General features: G+C 36.0%; 1 protein-coding gene across 7 annotated transcripts in view; it reads left to right on the top strand.

Moving 5' to 3' along the window:
• The window catches only part of SGIP1 (SH3GL interacting endocytic adaptor 1), a 228096-nt gene extending 212863 nt beyond the window's left edge, over nucleotides 1-15233 (top strand). For all 7 annotated transcript variants that reach the window (XM_043461048.1, XM_043461047.1, XM_043461045.1 and 4 more), the window contains 4 exons: nucleotides 10002-10204; nucleotides 11382-11446; nucleotides 12041-12205; nucleotides 13212-15233. In XM_043461048.1, the coding sequence (XP_043316983.1) occupies nucleotides 10002-10204; nucleotides 11382-11446; nucleotides 12041-12205; nucleotides 13212-13234 (456 nt within the window). In that variant the 3' untranslated portion in view covers nucleotides 13235-15233. The remainder of the gene's footprint in view (nucleotides 1-10001; nucleotides 10205-11381; nucleotides 11447-12040; nucleotides 12206-13211) is intronic.
• The last annotated feature ends 7156 nt before the right edge of the window (nucleotides 15234-22389 follow it).

Genomic DNA, 22389 nt, shown 5'->3' with positions numbered 1-22389 from the left:
GAAAATCAGCAGTTACAGCAGCAGTTAAAATTGCATGATTTAATCCTTGTAGAGGTAGAAGTCAAGTGCCAATTTGTAGTTGACAATTCTAGCATACTTAACATTAAATAAAAGTAAAGTAACACTTCTTTAAATATTATTTAAAAGCTATAATCTATAAGAATATAGAGATCTCAAAAGGCTGTGTAAAGGCTATTTAGAATATTCATACATTATTTGAAACTTACAAGTAAAAAAAAATTATTCAAATTTAGGGAAACACGCCACAAAAATGAATTTGCAGAAAACTACGTCAATTAAGATTCAAATATTGACAAAATAGTTTACTGTAATTTTGTTAAGGAGGCTTCCCAGGTGGCAGAGTGGTAAAGAATCTGCCTGCAATGCATGAGACATGGGTTCAATCCTTGATTCAGGAAGCTCCCCTGGAGAAGGAAATGTCTACCCACTCCAGTATTCTTGTCTGCAAAATTCCATGGGCAGAGGAGCCTGGCAGCCTACAATCCATGGGGTCACAAAGAATCAGACAGTTGCTAAACAAAATTTTGTTAAGAATATTACTGTACTAAAATCTGTTATTTTAAATGATTAAATGTAAGTTGAATTTTTTTATAATGTGATAGTCCCACAAAATATATTCTAATGAAACTTATGTTAAGAAATAATTTAAGGTTAACATTAACAAATTAAAAGATAAAAACCACATGATTATCTCAATAGACTCAGAGAAAGCCTTTGACAAAATTCAACATCCATTTATGATAAAAACTCTCTGGAAAGCAGGCATAGAAGGAACATACCTCAACATAATAAAAGATATATATGATAAACCTACAGCAAACATTACCCTCAATGGTGAAAAATTGAAAACATTTTCCCTAAAGTCAGGAACAAGACAAGAGCGCCCACTCTCATCACTACTATTCAACATAGTTTTGGAAGTTTTAGCCACAGCATAGAAGAAAAAGAAATAAAAGCAATCCAGATTGGAAAAGAAGAAGTGAAACTCACTGTTTGCAGATGCCATGATCCTCTGCACAGAAAACCCTAAAGACACCACCAGAAAATTACTAGAGCTAATCAATGAATATAGAAAGTTCAGAATATAAAATTAACACACAAAAATTCCTTGCATTCCTATACACTAACAGTGAGAAAACAGAAAGAGAAATTAAGGAAACAATTCCATTCACCATTGCAATAAAAAGAATAAAATACTTAAGAATAAATTTACCTAAAGAAGCAAAAGACCTATCTATAGAAAACTATAAAACACAGATGAAAGAAATCAAAGATGACACAAATAGATGGAGAAATATAGCATGTTCATGGATCAGAAGAATCAATATAGTGAAAGTGAGTATACTACCCAAAGCAATCTATAGATTCAATGCAATCCCTATCAAGTTACCAACAGTATTTTTCACAGAACTAGAACAAATAATTTCATTAATTTGTATGGAAATACAAAAAAACTCAAATAGCCAAAGCAATCTTGAGAAAGAAGAATGGAACTGGAGCAACCAACCTGCCTGACTTCAGACTATACTACAAAGCTACAATCATTAAGACAGTATGGTACTGGCACAAAGACAGAAATATAGATCAGTGGAACAAAATAGAAAGCCCAGAGGTAAATCCATGCACCTATGGGCACCTTATCTTTGACAGAGGAGGCAAGATTATACAATGGAGAAAAGACAATTTTTTTTAACAAATGGTGCTGGGAAAACTGGTCAACCACCTGTAAAAGAATGAAACTAGTATACTTTCTAACACCATACACAAAAAATAAACTCAAAATGGATTAAAGATCTAAATGTAATATCAGAAACTATAAAACTCCTAGAGGAAAACATAGGTAAAACACTCTCTGAAATAAATCACAATAGGATCCTCTATGACCCACCTCCCAGAGCAATGGAAATAAAAGCAAAAATAAACAAATGGGACCTAATTAAACTTAAAAGCTTTTGCACAATGAAGGAAACTATAAGCAAGGTGACAAGACAGCCTTCAGAATGGGAGAAAATAACAGCAAATGAAGAAACTGACAAAGAATTAATCTCAAAAATATACAAGCAGTTCATGCAGCTGAATACCAGAAAAATAAACGACCCAATCAAAAAATGGGCCAAAGAACTAAACAGACATTTCTCCAAAGACATACAGATGGCTAACAAACACAAAAAAAGATGCTCAACATCACTCATTATCAGAGAAATGCAAATCAAAACCACAATGAGATACCATCTCATGCTGGTCAGAATGGCTGCTGTCAAAAAGTCTACAAACAATAAATGCTGGAGAGGGTGCAGAGAAAAGGGAACCCTCTTACACTGTGGATGGGAATGCAAATTAGTATAACCACTATGGAGAACAGTGTGGAGATTCCTTAAAAAACTGGAAATAGAACTGCCATACAACCCAGCAATCCCACTGCTGTGCATACACACCGAGGAAACCAGAATTGAAAGAGACATGTGTACCCCAATGTTCATCGCAGCATTCTTTATAATAGCTAGGACATGGAAGCAACCTAGATGTCCATTGGAAGATGAATGGATAAGAAAGCTACAGTGCATATACACAATGGAATATTATTCAGCTATTAAAAAGAACACATTTGAATCAGTTCTAATGAGGTGGATGAAACTGGAGCCTGTTATACAGAGTGAAGTAAGTCAGAAAGAAAAACACCAATGCAGTATACTAATGCATATATATGGAATTTAGAAAGATGATAACAATGACCCTACATGGGAGACAGCAAAAGAGACACAGATATAAAGAACAGACTTTTGGGCTCTGTGGGAGAAGGTCAGGGTGGGATGATTTGAGAAAATAGCATTGAAACATGTATATTACCATGTGTGAAATAGATCACCAGTCCAAGTTCGATGCATGAAACAGGGCACTTAAAGCTGGTGCACCGGAACAACCTTGAGAGATGGGATGGGAGGGAGGTGGGAGGTGGGGATTTAGGATAGGAAACACATGTACACTCATGGCTGATTCATGTAAGGCAAAAATCACTGCTATACTATAAAATAATTAGCCTCCAATTAAAATAAATTAATTTTTTAAAAAAGAAATAGTTTAAGGTTAAAAGAATATTTGGTATAATACATTACAGGATATGAGAACTTTCTTTCTGTGTTTAGGATTGCCCTTTACCCAAGATTATCATGGATCTAATAATCCTGTTTCAAAACAGGATTATACAGAGCCTGAATATCCCACTGATTCCCAGCCACTTGATTGCCTAGGTTATTTTTTGAGCATTGCAATTTTTGTGGTTAAATATGCTCAAATTATTTTGCTTAAGATGAGGAATCTAAATTATTACTTTTGAAAGTTGTACTTTTTAATAGAAATCAGTACATCTCAAACATGAGTACACTTTAAAATCACCAGGGGAGTTATAAACAAATGCTGGTTCTGAGCTGGTCTTAATTATAGATAGACAGAGATATAGAGAGATATCTATATAAAATCTATTTATAGATAAATAGAGATGAGAAGGCAATGGCAATGGCATTTGCACCCCACTCCAGTACTCTTGCCTGGAAAATCCCATGGACGGAGTAGCCTGGTAGGCTGCAGTCCATGGGGTCGCAAAGAGTTGGACATGACTGAGTGACTTCACTTTCACTTTTCACTATTATGCATTGGAGAAGGAAATGGCAACCCACTCCAGTGTTCTTGCCTGGAGAATCCCAGGGATGGGGTCACACAGAGTCGGACACGACTGAAGTGACTTAGCAGTAGCAGTAGAGATGAAGATAGGGAAGAAGAGAGGGTTAGAGATAGAGATGACAGGGACAGAGATATCTTCTGGGCACTGACACTCTCAGAGATTTTTTTTTAATTAGTTCAGGATGTGACCAGTTCAGTTCAGTTCAGTTGCTCAGTCATGTCCGACTCTTTGTGACCCCACAAACCACAGCACGCCAGGCCTCCCTGTGAGTCACCAACTCCCAGAGTTTACTCACACTCATGTTCATTGAGTCGGTAATGCCATCTAACGATCTCATCCTCTGTCCTCCCCTTCTCCTCCTGCCCTCAATCTTTCCCAGCCTCAGGGTCTTTGAAAATGAGTCAGCTCTTCACATCAGGTGGCCAAAGTATTGGAGCTTCAGCTTCAACGTCAGTCCTTCCAGTGAACACCCAGAACTTATCTCCTTTAGGATGGACTGGTTGGATCTCCTGGCAGTCCAAGGGACTCTCTGGAGTCTTCTCCAACACCATAGTTCAAAAGCATCAATTCTTCTGCACTCAGCTTTCTTTATAGTCCAACTCTCACATCCATACATGACTACTGGAAAAACCATAGCCTTGACTAGATGGACCTTTGTTGACAAAGTAATGTCTCAGCTTTTTAATATGCTACCTAGGTTGGTCATAACTTTTCTTCCAAGGAGTAAGTGTCTTTTAATTTCATGGCTACAATCACCACCTGCAGTCATTTTGGAGCCCCCAAAAATATAGTCAGCCACTGTTTCCCCATCTATTTTCCATGAAGTGATGGGACCAGATGCCATGATCTTAGTTTTCTGAATGTTGAGCTTTAAGCCAACCTTTTCACTCTCCTGTTTCAATTTCATCAAGAGGCTCTTTAGTTCTTCACTTTCTGCCATAAGGGTGGTGTCATATGCACATCTGAGATTATTGATATTTCTCCTGGGAATCTTGATTCCAGATTGTGCTTCATCCAGCCCAGCATTTCTCCTGATATACTCTGCATATAAGTTAAATGAGCAGGGTGACAATATACAGCCTTGACATACTCCTTTTCCTATTTGGAACCAGTCTGTTGTTCCATGTCCAGTTCTAACTGTTGCTTCCTGACCTGCATACAGGTTTCTCAAGAGGCAGGTCAGGTGGTCTGGTATTCCCATCTCTTTCAGAATTTTCCACAGTTTATTGTGATCCACACAGTCAAAGGCTTTGGCATAGTCAATAAAGCAGAAATAGATGTTCTTCTGGAACTCTCTTGCTTTTTTGTTGATCCAGCAGATGTTGGCAATTTGATCTCCAGTTCCTCTGACTTTTCTAAAACCAGCTTGAACATCTGGAGGTTCACAGTTCATGTACTGCTGAAGCCTGGCTTGGAGAATTTTGAGCATCACTTTACTAGCGTGTGAGATGAGTGCAATCGTGCAGTAGTTGGAGCATTCTTTGGCATTGCCTTTCTTTGGGATTGGAATGAAAACTGACCTTCTCCAGTCCTGTGGCCACTGCTGAGTTTTCCAGATTTTCTGACATATTGAGTGCAGCACTTTCACAGCATCATCTTTTCGAATTTGAAATAGCTCATCTGGAATTCCATCACCTCCACTAGCTTTGTTCGTAGTGATGCTTCCTAAGGCCCACTTGACTTCACATTCCAGGATGTCTGGCTCAGGATGAGTGGTCACACCATTGTGATTAACTGGGTCATGAAGATCTTTTTTGTACAGTTCTTCTGTGTATGCTTCCCACCTCTTCTTAATATTTTCTCCTGTTAGGTCCATACCATTTCTGTCCTTTATTGAGCCTATCTTTGCATGAAATGTTCCCTTGGTATCTCTAATTTTCTTGAGATCTCTAGTTCTTCCCATTCTATTGTTTTCCTCTATTTCTTTACACTGATTGCTGTGGCAGGCTTTCTTATCTCTCCTGGCTATTCTTTGGAACTCTGCATTCAAATGAGTATATCCTTCCTTTTCTCTTTTGTTTTTCACTTCTCTTCTTTTCTCAGCTATTCGTAAGGCCTCCTCAGACAGCCATTTTGCTTTTTTTCATTTCTTTTTCTTGGGAATGGTCTTGACCCCTGTCTCCTGTACAGTGTCATGAACCTCTGTCCATGGTTCATCAGGCACTCCGTCTATCAGATCTAATCCCTTAAATCTATTTCTCACTTCCACTGTATAATCATAAGGGATTTGATATAGGTCATACCTGAATGGTCTAGTGGTTTTCCCCACTGTCTTCAATTTAAGTCTGAATTTGGCAATAAGGAGTTCATGATCTGAGCCACAGTCAGCTCCCGGTCTTATTTTGCTGACTGTATAGAGCTTCTCCATCTTTGGCCGCAAAGAATATAATCAGTCTGATTTCAGTATTGACCATCTGGTGATGTCCATGTGTAGAGTCTTCTCCTGTGTTTTGGAAGAGGGTGTTTGCTATGACCAGTGCGTTCTCTTGGCAAAACTCTATTAGCCTTTGCCCTGTTTCATTCCATACTCCAAGGCCAAATTTGCCTGTTACTCCAGATATATCTTGACTTCCTACTTTTGCATTCCAGTCCCCTATAATGAAAAGGACATCTTTTTTGGGTGTTAGTTCTAAAAGGTCTTGTAGGTCTTCATAGAATTGTTCAACTTCAGCTTCAGTGTTACTGGTCGGGGCATAGACTTGGATTACCATGATATGGAATGGTTTACCTTGAAAATGAACAGAGATCATTTTGTTGTTTTTGAGATTGCATCCAAGTACTTCATTTCAGACTCTTTTGTTGACTGTGATGGCTACTCCATTTCTTCTAGAGGATTCCTGCCCACAGTAGTAGATATAATGGTTATCTCAATTAAATTCACCCATTCCAGTCCATGTTAGTTCTCTGATTCCTAGAGTGTCGACATTCACTCTTGCCATCTGTTGTTTGACCACTTCCAATTTGCCTTGATTCACGGACCTAACATTCCAGGTTCCTATGCAATATTGCTCTTTACAGCATCAGACCTTGCTTCTATCACCAGTCACATCCACAACTGGATGTTGTTTTTGCTTTGGTTCCATCCCTTCATTCTTTCTGGAGTAATTTCTCCACTGATCTCCAGTAGCATATTGGGCACCTATTGACCTGGGGAGTTCATCTTTCAGTGTCCTATCTTTTTGCTTTTTCATACTGTTCATGGGGTTCGCAAGGCAAAAAGACTGAAATGGTTTGCCATTTCCTTCTCCAGTGGACCACATTCTGTCAGACATCTCCACCATGACCTGTCTTAGGTGCCCCACACGGCATGGCTCAGTTTCATTGAGTTAGACAAGGATGTGACCAAGGTGTATATATTTTTACAAGACCGCCAAATGATTATAATGCACCCCATGAGCTGAAAATCACATGTTGTAAGGAAACCATTGAACATGAAGTGTCTATGTGATGGTACATTTCAAAAAAATAGAAATGTATATAACATTTTTCTAGTAAGAATAGTATCATCTAAGCTTTAAACATCATTATGATGAAGCCTAGAAGGTAGACAGAATTCACCTATTGCAATATGAACTTGATGTAAAGTATTAAAATGTAGGCAGGAGACCAAATTCTGGAATTAAGTCAGCTTCCCTACTGTCCACTGACCTTGGACACTTAATCTCCCTGAACCTCAGTTTCCTCATCTGCAAATAAGGATAAAAATGATTCTTACGGAGGTATTTTTTAAGCTGTGGAAAACTAACTGCCTAACATATTTCAGAGTACTTTGTGAAATGTAAGTAGCCCTAAGTCCACCATTTTGTTTTATATGAGAAATCCCTTTTGTTGTGGTTTAGTTGTATTGTTGTTATTGTTTTTCAACAATGCAAGGGATTGGGTGGGAGGCATAATTAGCATTTTGTGGAATCACTCTCAAATCAAAGCAAGTTTACTTTCTGGCTACCAGTAGCACCCTCCCCAGTAACTGAGACAATCACATGTCCATAAAGCCCCTCATTGGGCAGAGGAACTACTATGAAGTTGAGAACTCCCGCCAAGGACAAGAGTGTAGAAATGGCAGGGGAGAGCGAGTCACTCTGCTTTTGAGCCATCTTAAATAACAGACTTCTAAATAAGAGTTTATTTGCAGAGGACTGGGCTGCTAAAAATAAAGTGTAGAAATTTTATTATAAGGTTTATTATAGAGATTATTGCAAAGTTTTAAAACTTTGATTATAATGATCATCTAACTAAAATTATGTTATCAAAAGTCATGTCTTTCATTTTATAAAAGGATCCGTGTCTGGTTTTGTTTCCAAATCAACCATACCAGCTCTGTAAGTGCAGCCTGTCTTCAGGACCCTTTCCCATGGTGTCCATATGTGCAGGCATTGCTAGGCCAATAAAAAGCTGTTTATAGTCTTCAAAATCAGCAGAACTCATACTCCATGAATAAAACTTCAAGAGCACAGACACCACCCACGCAACCCCTGCGGTGCTCATACACTTGCAAAAGGTAGAAATAATAACCTTTCAAAATTTTCACTGTGTATCCAAGATTCAAGTTGGTATTATTGTTTTATAACTTTTTGCTGATTCTTCAAATCTGACTCTTCCTTAGTCAAATTCACAGTTGTTTCTAGCTAGAATTGACAGTAGACCATAGAACGCAGTACTGCCAGTTAGAAGACCTGGATTTAAATCCTTAAAATGGCAAATCCCAAAAGAGTAATCATAACTTGCTTTGTCTAACTCACTATTTGTGAAGAGCAAATATGATAAGAATATTAATAGGTTGCAGTATTAAAATGTTAATTCCTTATTATATATTAGGCACTATGCTGAGTGTTTCATGTAAAACAGCCTTCTTCAATCATCCTAACATCTCTAGGTATAAATATTATTCTCATTCCCAGGACTTCTCTAGTGGTCCAGTGATTAAGACTCCAGCCTTCCAGGGCAGGGAGCATGGGTTTGATCCCTGGTGAGGGTACTCAGGGGCTTCCCAGGTAGCACTAGTGGTGAAGAACCAGCCTGCCAATGCAGGAGACCTAAGAGATGTGGGTTTGATCCCTGGGTTGGGAAGATCCCCTGGAGGAGGGCATGGTGACCCACTCCAGTATTCTTGCCTGGAGAATCCCATGGACAGAGGAGACTAGCGGGCAGAGTCCATGGGGTCGCACAGTCAGACATGACAGAAGCCACTTAGCATGCCCACATGAGGGCACTGAGATCCTACAAACCACACGGTGTGGCCAAAAAAACTAAAAAGTTAATATTTTTAAAAATTATTATCATTCTCATTTGGCAGACAAGGAAATAACAGAGGCACAGAGAGGTTTTTAATGACTGGTTCGAGATCACTCAGCTTGGAAGTGACAAGCAGAACTCACACCAAGATATAACTGAAAAATCAAAAACACTAATTTGAAAAGATACATACACCCCAGTGTTCATAGCAGCATTATTTACAATTTGCCAAGGTACAGAAGCAGCCTGGTTCCATCAACAGATGAATGGATAAAGAAGATGTGGGATATATGTATATCTATATGTATACAATAGTAAACTATTCAGCCATAAAAAGAATGAAATTTCACTATTTGCAGCAACATGGATGGACTTGGAGGACATTATTCTAAGTGAAATAAGTCAGACAGAGAAGGACAAATTCTGTATCACGTATATGTGGAATCTTAAAAATACAACCAACTAGTGAATATAACAAAAAAAGAAGTAGACTCACAGATATAGAGAAAAAGCCAGTGGTCACTAGTGGAAGGGCAATGGTAGGAGATTAAGAGGTGCAAACTGTTAGGTATAAAATAAAGTACAAGGATATATTGTACAACATGGAGAAATATAGTCAATACTTTACAGTAACTATAAATGGAGTATAACCTTTTAAAACCGTAAATCACTATGTTGTGCACCTGTAACTTACATAATGTTATAAAACAACTGCACTTCAACTTTAAAAAGAAAGAACTCACATCCAGGACTATCTGCCTTCTTGGCCTCAGCTCCTAAGCACTGTGATACCATCTGCCTAAGTGACATAAAATGAATTGTAAACTCTAAAGTGCTATCGAGATTTTAATCATTGATTTTATGTTTTTAATCTATAACTTTTTACCTGAAGCGTCCAAATCTCCCTCACCCATCATGGTGACATTTTTTTTTACCGACTGCTCATCTGTGAGCAGCCCAAGGATCTTTTGATATCTACGCATATTCCCATAAGACATAATCATAGCTTCTGGTTTTGTTTCAGATTAATGGTCAAGCCTTAAATGTTCTCTTTTCTGTCTTTGGCAAGGTGTCGGCCCAGGGCATTCAGTCCACGCCTCTGAACTTGGCAGTGAACTGGCGATGTGAACCAGCAAGCACCGACCTGCGCATAGATTACAAATACAATACAGATGCAATGACAACAGCCGTGGCCCTCAACAACGTGCAGTTCTTGGTCCCCGTGGATGGAGGGGTAACCAAGCTCCAGGCGGTGCTCCCACCAGCAGTCTGGTAAGGAGCCACCAGCCCCCTTCCTCTTCACCAAAGGGCTCCTTCTGGCAAAGGCTTGACAGACATTTTAGCATTTGTGTTTCCTATAGGAAGAGACCACAGTAGGCCTGGATGTCAGGGTTCAGGGCAGAAAACAGAAACTGCTGTAGCTATTTCAAGCAGAAAATGATTTAACACAGGGATTTTGTTCATACACAAAAAGAAGAACAAGGTTTAGGCTGGATCTCCAAGAATATTTCCCAGGACACCGCAGAGCTGACCCACCAGGGGAATTGCTACCTCTGCTGCAGCCAGGAAGGAGAGAAATTAGAAGGCTGTCAGTGGAGCCATTGAATTCTAGAATCCACCACCCTCATGAGAATCCAAGGATAAGAAAGCTCCTACTGGCACTGCCTAAACTACTTCTCAACAACTACAAAACTGAGACTGGACTGGAGCACTGTTTGTGAAGATTCCCCACATCATCTCAGGCTGCTGACCAGCAGAAAACAGCCCAAAAAGCATCAAGAAAATGGCCTCTGCCCTCCTTCTTTCCTCCATATCTTAATTAGTGCATGTAATTGGTGGACCTTAGTCTGCATCTACCCTAATTACAAGGGAGTCTGAGTTTCATTTTGCAGTCTCTGTATTATTAAAAGGTACACTAGAGAAGGTATAGGAACAGAAAAAGAATAGACACCGAGTATCAATAATGGCTATAAATAGAGCCTATTCTTCTAAGGAAAAATATTACAGTGATTCCATATGCTTGTTAGAAGTAAAAAGTAGAACATTAAAAAGAAAAGTCAACCATATAACAGCTTCAATTTAAATTACCTGAATTAATTGATCAACTAACACTTCCCTTCTATTTTTTCAGTAGATGTGTTAAATTTTTTTTAACCACACTGCCCTCTAAACGTTTATCTCTCTCACAGTGTTGTGACGGTAAAGAAAGAAAAAGCAGAGGATTTGTGGATAGATGGATGGATGAGTGAAAGGATGTGTAGATGGAAGAATAGATAGATGGAAGGAGGGAGGGGAAGAGGAGGGATGATAGATGGATAGATAGATAATGCTTAAATTGTAGCTAAAATTTTAAAGATCATTTTTATTAATTAACACTTTGGAAAAATATGACATCCATTAAACAAAAACCCTTACATATGCAGAAGTCTTTTACCTATTTTATTTTTAGGAATGCTGACCAACAAAGAATATTGTGGAAGATTCCTGATATTTCTCAGAAGTCAGAAAACGGAGGTAATGCAATCACAGGCTTATTTTATTTAATATATAAAGCTGAAATAACTGTCAGATATTAGAAAACTATTAATCAAAATATCTTTAGCGCTAAAAAAAATGAAAGTATTTCAGTTAATTTTGTTGTGTATTATTATTTTTACCAATAAGAGAAAATAGTTCTTCAATGAATCCTCCGTTACCTCTTTTCCACCGAACACCCCACATCAAACAGACCACACATGAAGCAGAGACCTTCTAATGGAACATGTTTTCATTCTGTATCAGATCTCACACTCTGATAGTTTAGATATTTTTTACTTTCCTTGGATATTAATCATAAGCTGGAAATACATTGCCTTCCAAGTATCATGCTTCCAAATTTTGAAGTACCATTTGGCTGAATTACATTTTTATTGGTGTATTTTAAAAGTCATGAATAATATTTCATGATAAATATTATTCACCACTGTTTTGTCCCTGAAATATACATATACTATGTTCTAGTAAGATTGATTTTGCACTTTAACCTTGAATACAATTTCCAAAATTATATCCAGAATGTTGTGTTGAATATTACCTTTTAAACTGTTATCAATAATACTCTTTTTGTAGGGGTAGGTTCTTTATTGGCAAGATTTCAGTTATCTGAAGGCCCAAGCAAACCTTCGCCATTGGTTGTGCAGTTTACAAGTGAAGGAAGCACTCTTTCTGGCTGTGACATTGAACTTGTTGGAGCAGGGTACAGATTTTCACTCATCAAGAAAAGGTTTGCCGCAGGTAAGTGGGTATCTTGTGTGCTCATTTGCAAACAACAATATTTCCTTAGCTATTCTGCCTTAAGAAGGAATATGTTATGATTTTCTGATCATCTTCCTCCTCTTCTTCTCCACTCCCAACTCCCATTTCCCATTGCAATCAGAAAGCAAACCAATTGTTGAATGAAGTAAAAATAGGGCAATAAACTGGGGAAATCAGAAATTAGGATGGCCCAGTCTACTTATCATGGCTCTGGCCAGTTCTTACATGGGACTGACCTGTCATTCCTATTATATATGTGTGTACACTGAGGTTAATGATATAAATTCTACTATGTTATATTGACAAACAAGATAAATGCCATTTTGTTAGACTGACAAGCAAGATAAATGCTGTTTTGTCTCTCACCTGAAAATGCTTTTTCTTCAGCAGATCTTCATAGATTTTAGACTCAGGCTCAGCTGAGATCTAAGAGTATCCATCTTTCATTTTAATAACAACTTAAAAAAGTCTAGGCCAAAGATCAGAACCAGTTACCTTGAGCTGAAATATGGTCATGAGACTCCTTTGGGGGTCTCATGAGAATTTATTGGTAGGGATTCCCCAATATTAAGGTGATTTTTTTGTCAAGGATTTGCTGGGATACTTCCAGATTTTTATGGTTGCAGTATTAATATAATTATCAATTAGCCCCCTTTCACTCTCAAAAATGACCCACATTGAAAAGTAATTATATGATTACTCCTACTATAAGAAGTTGATTCTCACATCCAGGAACAAATCTTCCAACCTATTCTGGACCCAAACCTCTGCAAAGTGTTCATATGTGGAAATGTGAAAAGGCAACACGTTGGTCTAGAAAACTGAAAACTTTAAACACTTTATATGTTTTATGTTAGTGTTATACCCCTTGAGTATATAATACTTACCTTCTAGAAGTAAGGCAGGAAGAATAAAATGTTACTCACATAATAACCATATTATGGAGCTAGCAGATAACCTGTTGATATGTTGTTTTATTTTTCAGGAAAATACTTGGCAGATAACTAATAAAGTCTTATGCAAGGATTTGGAGATTCATATAATGGAGAACTATTATATGAGAAACAGGTTTTAATTTTGGTTTGATGAAAACAAACCAAAAATCTGCACTTGGGATATATCTGCTGGAAATGTCAATGACTTTCAGCAATGATTTCCCTCACATGATACCATGATGACCAGTCCTACAGTATTTACTTCTAGGTGTAATATTGTTAATGGTTTTAAAATGTAATTATTGTATTTGTAAATTGTACTCATTCCAGTAAGGCGGTTAGATACTTGAGTTTTAGCATTTTACCATTCCTGAAATGGATGTAATTTAAACTGTGGTATGTAAATTTAATAGTAGTACTGTTGAATGGCACAATGCTTACAGAGGTAGATTGCATTTTGTCAATATATAAAATTTAAATATAATATTGTTAGCTGTCATAAAGGGGGTGCCACGCACAAAGAAAATTAAGCAGAACCAGAAAAAAAACTTCCTTTTCTTCAGTCCTTAGTATGTTTTACTCTAGTGCTTAATAAAAATTCTATCTTCAAATGTTTAGTGGATTAAATTCAGAAACTATTTCAGAAAACAAACAAAAAAAAAAATTCTAAAGTTACAGCATATTCAAAGAAAAGCATTAATTGCCACTTTTTAAAAAGCTTTTTTTTCAAACTGCAAATTTCATAAAAATGCAAACTGTGTAAACAGGGCCTCTTATTTTTATAACTTGTGTAAAAAGGGAAAGCAATTCATATTTAAAGTTTAAGTATATGAAATTATAAACAAGAATAAAGAAGATGTTGAAATCTTAACTACTCCCCTCCCTTCCACAGATTACCAGATCTGGGGACTACTGAATAATCAGACTAAAACCAAAATTGTGGTTTTAAAATTTCAAGAATTTCCATGATTGAACTGGTTAACAACTTTTGCACAATATGTCTAGACAGAGACCCTCCCATCCAGCATGGAGAATTGTACCAAGCATCTTCCTCATTACCCACAGGAATCAAAACACTGACTCTAAAAAAAAACAGAAAAAAAGATTTCAGTCCCCAGTTGAAATCCAGAAGTAGAATTTTAATCATCATTTATATTATATGGGAAGGAAAAAATAAGCTTTATAATTGAAATTCTAACCACATTATTGTGCAATAAATTTCCTTTTGGATAAGATTCATTGTATATAACTATAAATCTTTGCCGTTCTTAGGGAATCAAAAAGAGAGTTATCAAAAATGTATGTTATGATTTCATTGTTGCAAGGTATAATAAAAACTGTAATTATTCAGTCTGGCCTCAATATGGGAATTCAGGATGGAGAAGTCCTTCTTCAGGAGTCCCAGCTGTAAAATCTTCCTTCATTACAATCTGAAAACATGAATCTTCCTTTAAGTCATAGAACCTATTTTAACATAAACTCATTCCTGTTCTAGGTTATACTATTAAATAACTATAATTATTAAGTTGTTATGTTTATCATTAGTTGCTAAATTTTATTTACATCATTCATATTTGACAAAGAACTCTAGCCCCTTAAAATTTTAGAATCAAATTAAATTTTGTAAGCTTACTTTTAAAATGAAATTGTGACTGGCAATTGTTTATAGTGGAATTTTTTAAATTAATATTTGTACTCCTCAATCAGTGCTTGCTACCAAGAGACTGTTCAAAATGATCTGTTTTACCTAAGAAGAAGTCTTGCTGTGCAAACAAATTCTCGATTGGCTCCCCAAGCAGTCTGATGTTGAAGTTTTTTGAACAAGTAACTAATATAGTTATTTAGTTACTTTAAAGATATTCAATTTTATTTTGAAATAAAAATAGAAAATGAAACCTTTTAAATCCCATAAAACATGGGGAAATTTCAAACACTGGAACCAATGGAGAGTAAGTAGCAGAAAATTGAGAATTATCCAGCATATGAATATAAAAATGTGTTTTTAAGATATTAATCCATGAGAAAACATATTAAATATTAACACAAAGCATATTAAAAATATGTAAATATTATTGGTTCTCATGTCTTGCTCATTATATTTTATTTTATACCATTCTAGAGGGAATTAGTAATTAAACACAAGGTTTTCCTTTTCATAGAATACTTTTGTTTATATTATAAAATGTAATTTAAAAACAGATTAAATTAATCTCTAACATTATTCAAATGTCTCTAGATACCAAATTTGAAACTATGAAGATATCCTATGATTCCATAATTGGTCTTATGAAACAGAATAAAAGTCAATGATTTCAAAATTATTAATTAATTTTGAAATATTATTATTATTATTGAATAACAAGAACCTTAGTAGAGAATATATCCCTTCTTCTTTTGGAAAATAGGTCAAATAACAACACAATAAATTCATATCAGGGATTTAGATTTTGGTGGGTTTTTTTTAACCTTGTAGTTTATAATCTCCTGTTATTCTTGTATCCATAGTACTATACGATAAGAATTAGTGTTAGGAAAAATGATCCTAGACAGTGAAATTATAAAAGAAACATTAGGTCAGGTTCATTATCAATTCCTAAAACAAAATGTGCTAGTACATGTTCAGATTTTTAATACCAAGCATTAAAAGAAAAAGATTTCTCATTAGCCAGGACACCATTTCCTGAGTGTTATGATTAAAAAGATTCTGCTCTAACAAGATAGAAAATATGAATGCTTTATTTTGCAACATGGAAAATGTTTTTTAAATAAATTTCATATTTTTCACGTTATTTTTAAAAATAAATTTCTGTTAAGCATTAGTCTGAATTTTATCATAATTGGAACATATAGTTCCAAACAATTTAATTTTAAATTGTTTTTAAAGCTCTATTCTTCTCTACACTTACAGTCAAAATGAAAATTCACTGTATAGTATTTGGAAATGCATTTCACCTGTAAAGAAAGAATGTCTACATTTCAAATGGTTTCAAGTGAATACAGAGGAACCATCCCCTCCAGAAAGTCAAATTACAATTGTTTTACTTTTGTTTTTATGAATTTTTACTCAGTGTCAATCTGCAAAGTGTTTGAGTCCACAATTACTCATATTTCCATTTCCAAACATTCATTTCAAAGAAGCCTGGTAACTATATCAGCTCTACCACTAACTCCGTTATATGACCTTAGAAAATCACAGCCCTTTTTAATTTCTCAGCTTTAGAATGAGGCATTGGGATTGCCAGTGGTTTCCAAGCTTTTCTTAACAGTCACTTTTTTCTACTGAAATTGCACATGAATTCATTTTAGCAAAATAACTAAAATCAATAAAGGAGTTCTTCCAGCAGTTTAAGTCTGTCTCTCCAGAGCACTGTTTAAATACCATAATAACACAACTGCGATCTCTAAATCTCCCACCTCAGATGTTCCATGGTTCTACTTGGCTAAGAGAGATCCACCTTTGGGGGCTTTACAATCACAGTATTTGATATACAATAAAAATGGATATTCTCTTGAGTGCCATATACCACTCACTATGGATGTTAGCTCACTTAATGTTTATATCAACCCCCAAATGGTACATACTCTTTTTAATTAGTATTTTACAAATGGTGACATTGAGTCTTAGATTAATAATTTGCCCAAAGTGACATAGCAGCTGGAAGTAACCCAGTTATTTTGACAACGGGAGCAATTGACCTGTTTTACTTATTCATTCTAGGAAATGAACTCTTCTGTTTTATTTTACTATACATATTTCATTTGAATACCCAGGTAAAGGAGGCTATGAAAAATTAATACCAAAATAAGGATAATTCCCAAAGCAAAATTGTTGGGAAAGAATATTTCTCAAAGCATGATATGTGAACCACTTGTTTTATCATTTATTTAACAAGGGCAATGGTTTTGACTAAGGTATCACTATAACCCCAGAGCCTAGAAGATAGTGGGCATCAATAAATTTATACTGAATAAATAAATCTGTAGGGGTGGAGTTTAAGAATATGTGCTTTGACAAGCACCCCAAATTTGAGAATCACTGCCCTAGTAGATCTCTCAAGTACTTCTTAGTTCTGACACCGCAGCAGATTTTAGCCATTCAATTATTACTTGAATACCATTTTTCTATTGAGCATGTTTTTTTTTTTTTCCCATTCAGTCTATTTAGCTTCCTCCAATCTTGAAAGAAAACCAAGAGGTAGAGAGATTTGTTTAGGAAAACACCCCCTTTTTTTTTGGAGTTCTTTTATTTTGTCTCAAAGTGGCCTAACATGCATTCTCTCATTTTCATTTTTCTGTCCTTTTGTCTATGTTGTCAAAGATTAAAAGAAGTAGGGAGGGTGCAAGCTGTCATGAAATCCAGATAAAATGTCTCCCTTCCTGCCAGGGACACAGACCTCTAACTTGAGTTAACACTATTTATTTTGTAGGCCTTTGAACAATGCTTTATCAGCATGGACTAGTGTAATTCCAAGAGAGCTGCACCAATCATTTTTGTTTTTGCATTTTTTTCCTCAAAATCATCACAGTCTGTCAATTAAAGTTGAGTGATACAGTAAAATGTACTAAGGAGATGAGTTTATGGTTTGTTGGGGTTTTTTTCCTCCTTTCTTTTCTCTAAAAGATGATGCATTTGAGCAAAATCTCATTCGATCTAAATATATTCTTTTTGCTACATAGTTTTCTGATCAGGATTTTTTAAAAATGGAAGCATAATTTTTTATGATATCAAAACTAGGATTATCTCTAAATACTGCTTTAAAAGTTAATGTAAAGTCAACATGATATTTCCTTAAAATGAGTCAAATTAAATTGTCAATGTGAATGAAAAAATCAGTCTTTGTTACACTGATTCAAGAGACTGTTCTGGTGAACCACCCCACCTCCTTTAATGTATGTGCTTCTCTCTTGAGGCTTTTTTTTGTTTTCCCACTCCTTTCTTTTTCTTTTTTTTCATTTGGCAAACAGTAGTTAAATGCCATTTGCTCATTGGTGAATCAAACATGACTACCATTATATTACTTTTTGTCCATTGAATGCATGGAGGAAAAATGAGATAGGAATGCAATGTTTAATTCCCCAAATATAAAAACAAACAACAAAACCCACTAGCATTTCTATTTCTTTGATATTCTGTCATCTGCTATAGGCAAGAATTGCATTTTAAATACATAATTGAATGCTAAACATCCTTTTTGAAAGAATGTCAAATGTTAGGGTCTATTGACTAACATTGGTCAGACCTCTTACAGTTGCTCATGTTTAATATCTGATTTTTATCCAAAATGAGTATTCCTAGAAGAGAATGTCACCTCCCTGTTTGTTGACATTCACCACAGGGATAACAACTTATTCTCTAAGTTCGACTTCTAAAGTTATTTTTCCTTTGATTTACAGTATTTCTAATTATCTCCTTTATCTCTAAGGTAGTACACTGTCCACTCTAAGTACATCTTTAACCTTATAACAAAAGATGTTTCAGAGAAAAGCAAACTTTATGTGTCCCTTAACTGGTAAAAATAATAATAATAAAGAAAGGATAATTTTACTTCATTCACCGTATTCTGGTGCTTCTGGCAAGTGTTCATTGTGGTCTGAGAATAAATGATCCTAGACCATAGACCTCACTCCTTGGACATTGTTAATTAATGTTAGTGCTTTAATGAAGCTTAAGAAAGTTTTGAATCAAGAAAACACTTTTTTCTAAACACATTTTGAAGAAACTTCAGAAAAGTTTTGTTTTACATATCTTTCAGCAACTTCAAATAATATAACCAGGAATGCTTTGAAAAAGATGCTTTAGGTTTTTTGTTTTAACCCTAAGGAAAATTTATGCCACTTTAAATGAATTAGTATCTACTTTAAAGTTCATTAGTATGTCTTAGTGAATTTTATCACCTAAAACATTCAAAACAGTAAAGTTGTTTCACTAATTTTTTTAAGTATTATTTTTAAGATCTGCACCTATGGGTATCACATCATGCTGCAATCTGTTGAAGATGGTCCAGATTCTTTATAGAGGGTAATTAATACTTGTGAACAATCCTTGGTAATACTTTTATCTAAATGCTTTAAGAAATTGAATCATGATGAATTGATGCTCACAGCATTTTTATATAAGCTTGTTAGAAATTATATGAAAAACATTTCAGTTAAACCCAAGAAAAATGTGCTATTTAGTATAGATTTTGCAAGACTCCTACATTCTGTTACAAGCAGAGCATTACATAATACTTTTTGCTTTGCTTTGTTTTGCAAATCAGTTGTTTTCATGAACGAAGTTTCTTTAAAAATTCCTGGGTAAACTGTCTGTTATCAGAGAGAAAAGAGTAAAGCTAAATCACTTTACATTTCTCTAAATACAGTTCAATTTTTAATTCAAAGTGTGTGAATCAGCATGATGGATTATAAGCCATTTATCATTTTTAAACATTCCATTGAATGAGTATATCATGCAAATGTTAATTCCATCTTACTTGTTCAGTTGTTTATTACTTCGCTGACCTTTTCTTTTGGAAAAACAAACTTTAGTATTTTTCATACATCTCCACTTTGAAATATTTTAAATAATACAAAAAATGACTAGCACTGGGATCACTGTCCCAAGGTCCAATGTCAGGTTTTTTCTTGTCCTTATGAGGTGATAGGATGATAATTTTTATAGTTGTGATTTTGCAGGTCAGTATTTCATTTTTGCTTTCTTAATGGATATGCATGAGAGAGACTGACCTCTGCTTCATCTCCCTCCTTGTGTCTGCCTCTCTCTCAGTCTAAGGGAGTTGGAACATTGCTGCTGAATAATTTTTCATGAAAAAGCCAAGTGTTGGTATGATATGTAACTGTCATCTATAAGCAGGGCTTCACTACAGGTCAAGCAGTTATATGAAGAGCTGGCTTTTAAAACTGTTTGAAGAGTACTGGATTTCAATATACAAAGGATTTTTTTTTCACTTTGCATAGGAGAAGATCTAAAATGGTCAAATTTTATTTTTGTGCCTGCTAAGTGGCAATGTAAGGCACTTTTTGTACTTTTAACAGTAAGAGAAACTAGGAAAAGAATCTCAGAGAAATTTAGCTGTATTTCTAAAAGTAATAAAATTCAGTCAGCTGTCTTTCTTTAGGAAAATGCTATTAGTGTATACTTTGAGTTGGTGGTAGCTTTTATTTAAAGATCTCCACAATATCTGTAGCAAAAGTAGACAATGTCTTTTTGACCTTGGATGGAGTACATGTTTTCACAAAATACCTTGAGCATAAAACATTTACGAAAAGAATTGTGGGCTAAAATACTCAAAATACTTTGAAAATCAGTTAAAATGTTGATGACTGGCTCTTTTTCCTACATGTGTAATTCAACAGAGAATACTTTATTCTCATAGCCGTAACTGCTTTGTCTGTGATGAAATCTCTATTGCTTCTGTGCTGTGCTCAAGAAAAAACCAGCAAAAGAATCATGGGTTTGTTCCTTCACAGAACTGCCCAAAGCTCTCTGATGAGCCAGGGTGATATGAATGTGTAATACTGACTTCTTGAAGATAACCATGAGAACATTTTAATGTTACTTGCCTTATACATTAGAAAAAAACGTGGGTATCATTTTTTGTAAATAATGATTTTTACAAATGTTTTTTCCTTCATAATTTTCCCAATCACCCATTTCACAAAATTCTGAATATGCAATTATTTATCATGGCATATTACTGCACCTAGGGTTCTCATTTCAGGACAAAGTTTAATTATATGTGAGAACAAAATCAAATATCTCAGTAAATTGTTATTTCAATGTAATTTTTCTGGAAAATAAATGAAAAACAAAAATAAATTGAGTTGTGAATCTCTTTTATTACCAGCCTCTTAAAATTTTACCACATTTCTGGAAAAGGCATTGCTTATTTAGGGTGGACATGGTACGTAGAAGTGGGGGCACAGTGCAAGGGCTTTAGAGTTGGACAAATCTTAGCTCTATAACTATAGTCTTGAGTATGTTACTCAATGATTCTTCATTTCGTTAAATAAAGTTAATAACCCCTTATCCTGGGGTCATTGAACAGATTAAATGAGATAATATTTACCAGTCACTTAACAATTCCTATTACAAAGATTGAAGGCAAAAGGAGAATAGGGAGGCAGAGGATAAGATGGTTAGATAGCATCACCAACTCAATGGACATGAATTTGAGCAAACTCTAGGAGATAGTGAAGGACAGGGAAGCCTGGCCTGCTGCAGTCAACAGGGTCACAGAGAGTTGACTGGACAACCACAACAACAGTTACGTAGTGAATAGCCACAATCCTCTCCTGGTCTTATTTTTCTGTGAATAGCGATTGAGATGGGCCAGAAAATGTTACTGCTCTTTCTCCAATACTATCCTGACCTTTATGTGTGCTCCATCCTTATCCAGATGTATTGTGATTGACAGGCAATTCTAGCTGCACTGGGCACTCATCAAAGGACCTGCACCAGGCTAGGTGCTTAGAGGCACCATCTTATTTCTGTCTCCAATGACTGCCCACTTTGTGAGGGTCCCTTCAAGGTCTGGTTTTTTCCCCTTGTGCTGAGGGAGGGGTTCTGCAGTTATAAGGGGGATAGTTATTAAGGAGAAGGGTCCAGGGGTTGTGTCAGGTAAGTCCTCAATCCCAAACAGTCTCTATTTCAAATCTTCTTAAACTTTAAGGGCTGGGGAGGGTGATGTTAAGGAAAGTGTAAAAAAGTATAAAAGTTTGTAATGCATGAAAGATAAGCCTGTGAGTTCCAAGGGGTCTTGGGCATATTATTTATTATCTCAGAATCTCAATTCTCTAAATCTGTAAAGAAATAACAACCCTTTCTTGAAACAGTTGTTGGGACAACTGGGTAAAACTAAAGCTGTTTGCCAGTACCTGGTAAATGTAATTATTCCTTTCATCAACCATACAGTGGGATGTGGGGTCAGGGGTCGGGGGAGGGGATGGAGCTGCTTTACTTTCTCTCTGTGCCTCGCATTTCCTGTCCTAGGAACCGGCGGCATTTCCTATCCCTGTCCCCGACATCTGCAAAAGGAAACTGATGAGGGCTCTCAGGCCTGCCTCTTGAGTCCCCGATGTCCCCCTCGCTATAGAATGACCCGGCTCCTCTGCAGCCCGCGGCCACCCCGCGGCACAGCCGAGCTCAGAACAGCCCGCTCGGGCAGTGACGAGGAGCTCCCTTAAATCCTTAGAGGACCAAGCAACTACTGTTCCTGCCTGGGGCGG

This window comes from Cervus canadensis, chromosome 2 (genome assembly GCF_019320065.1).
Source record: "Cervus canadensis isolate Bull #8, Minnesota chromosome 2, ASM1932006v1, whole genome shotgun sequence".
Lineage (NCBI taxonomy): Eukaryota > Metazoa > Chordata > Mammalia > Artiodactyla > Cervidae > Cervus > Cervus canadensis.
The sequence above is the reverse complement of the archived record's forward strand: the minus strand, read 5'-3'. Positions and strand labels throughout refer to the sequence as shown.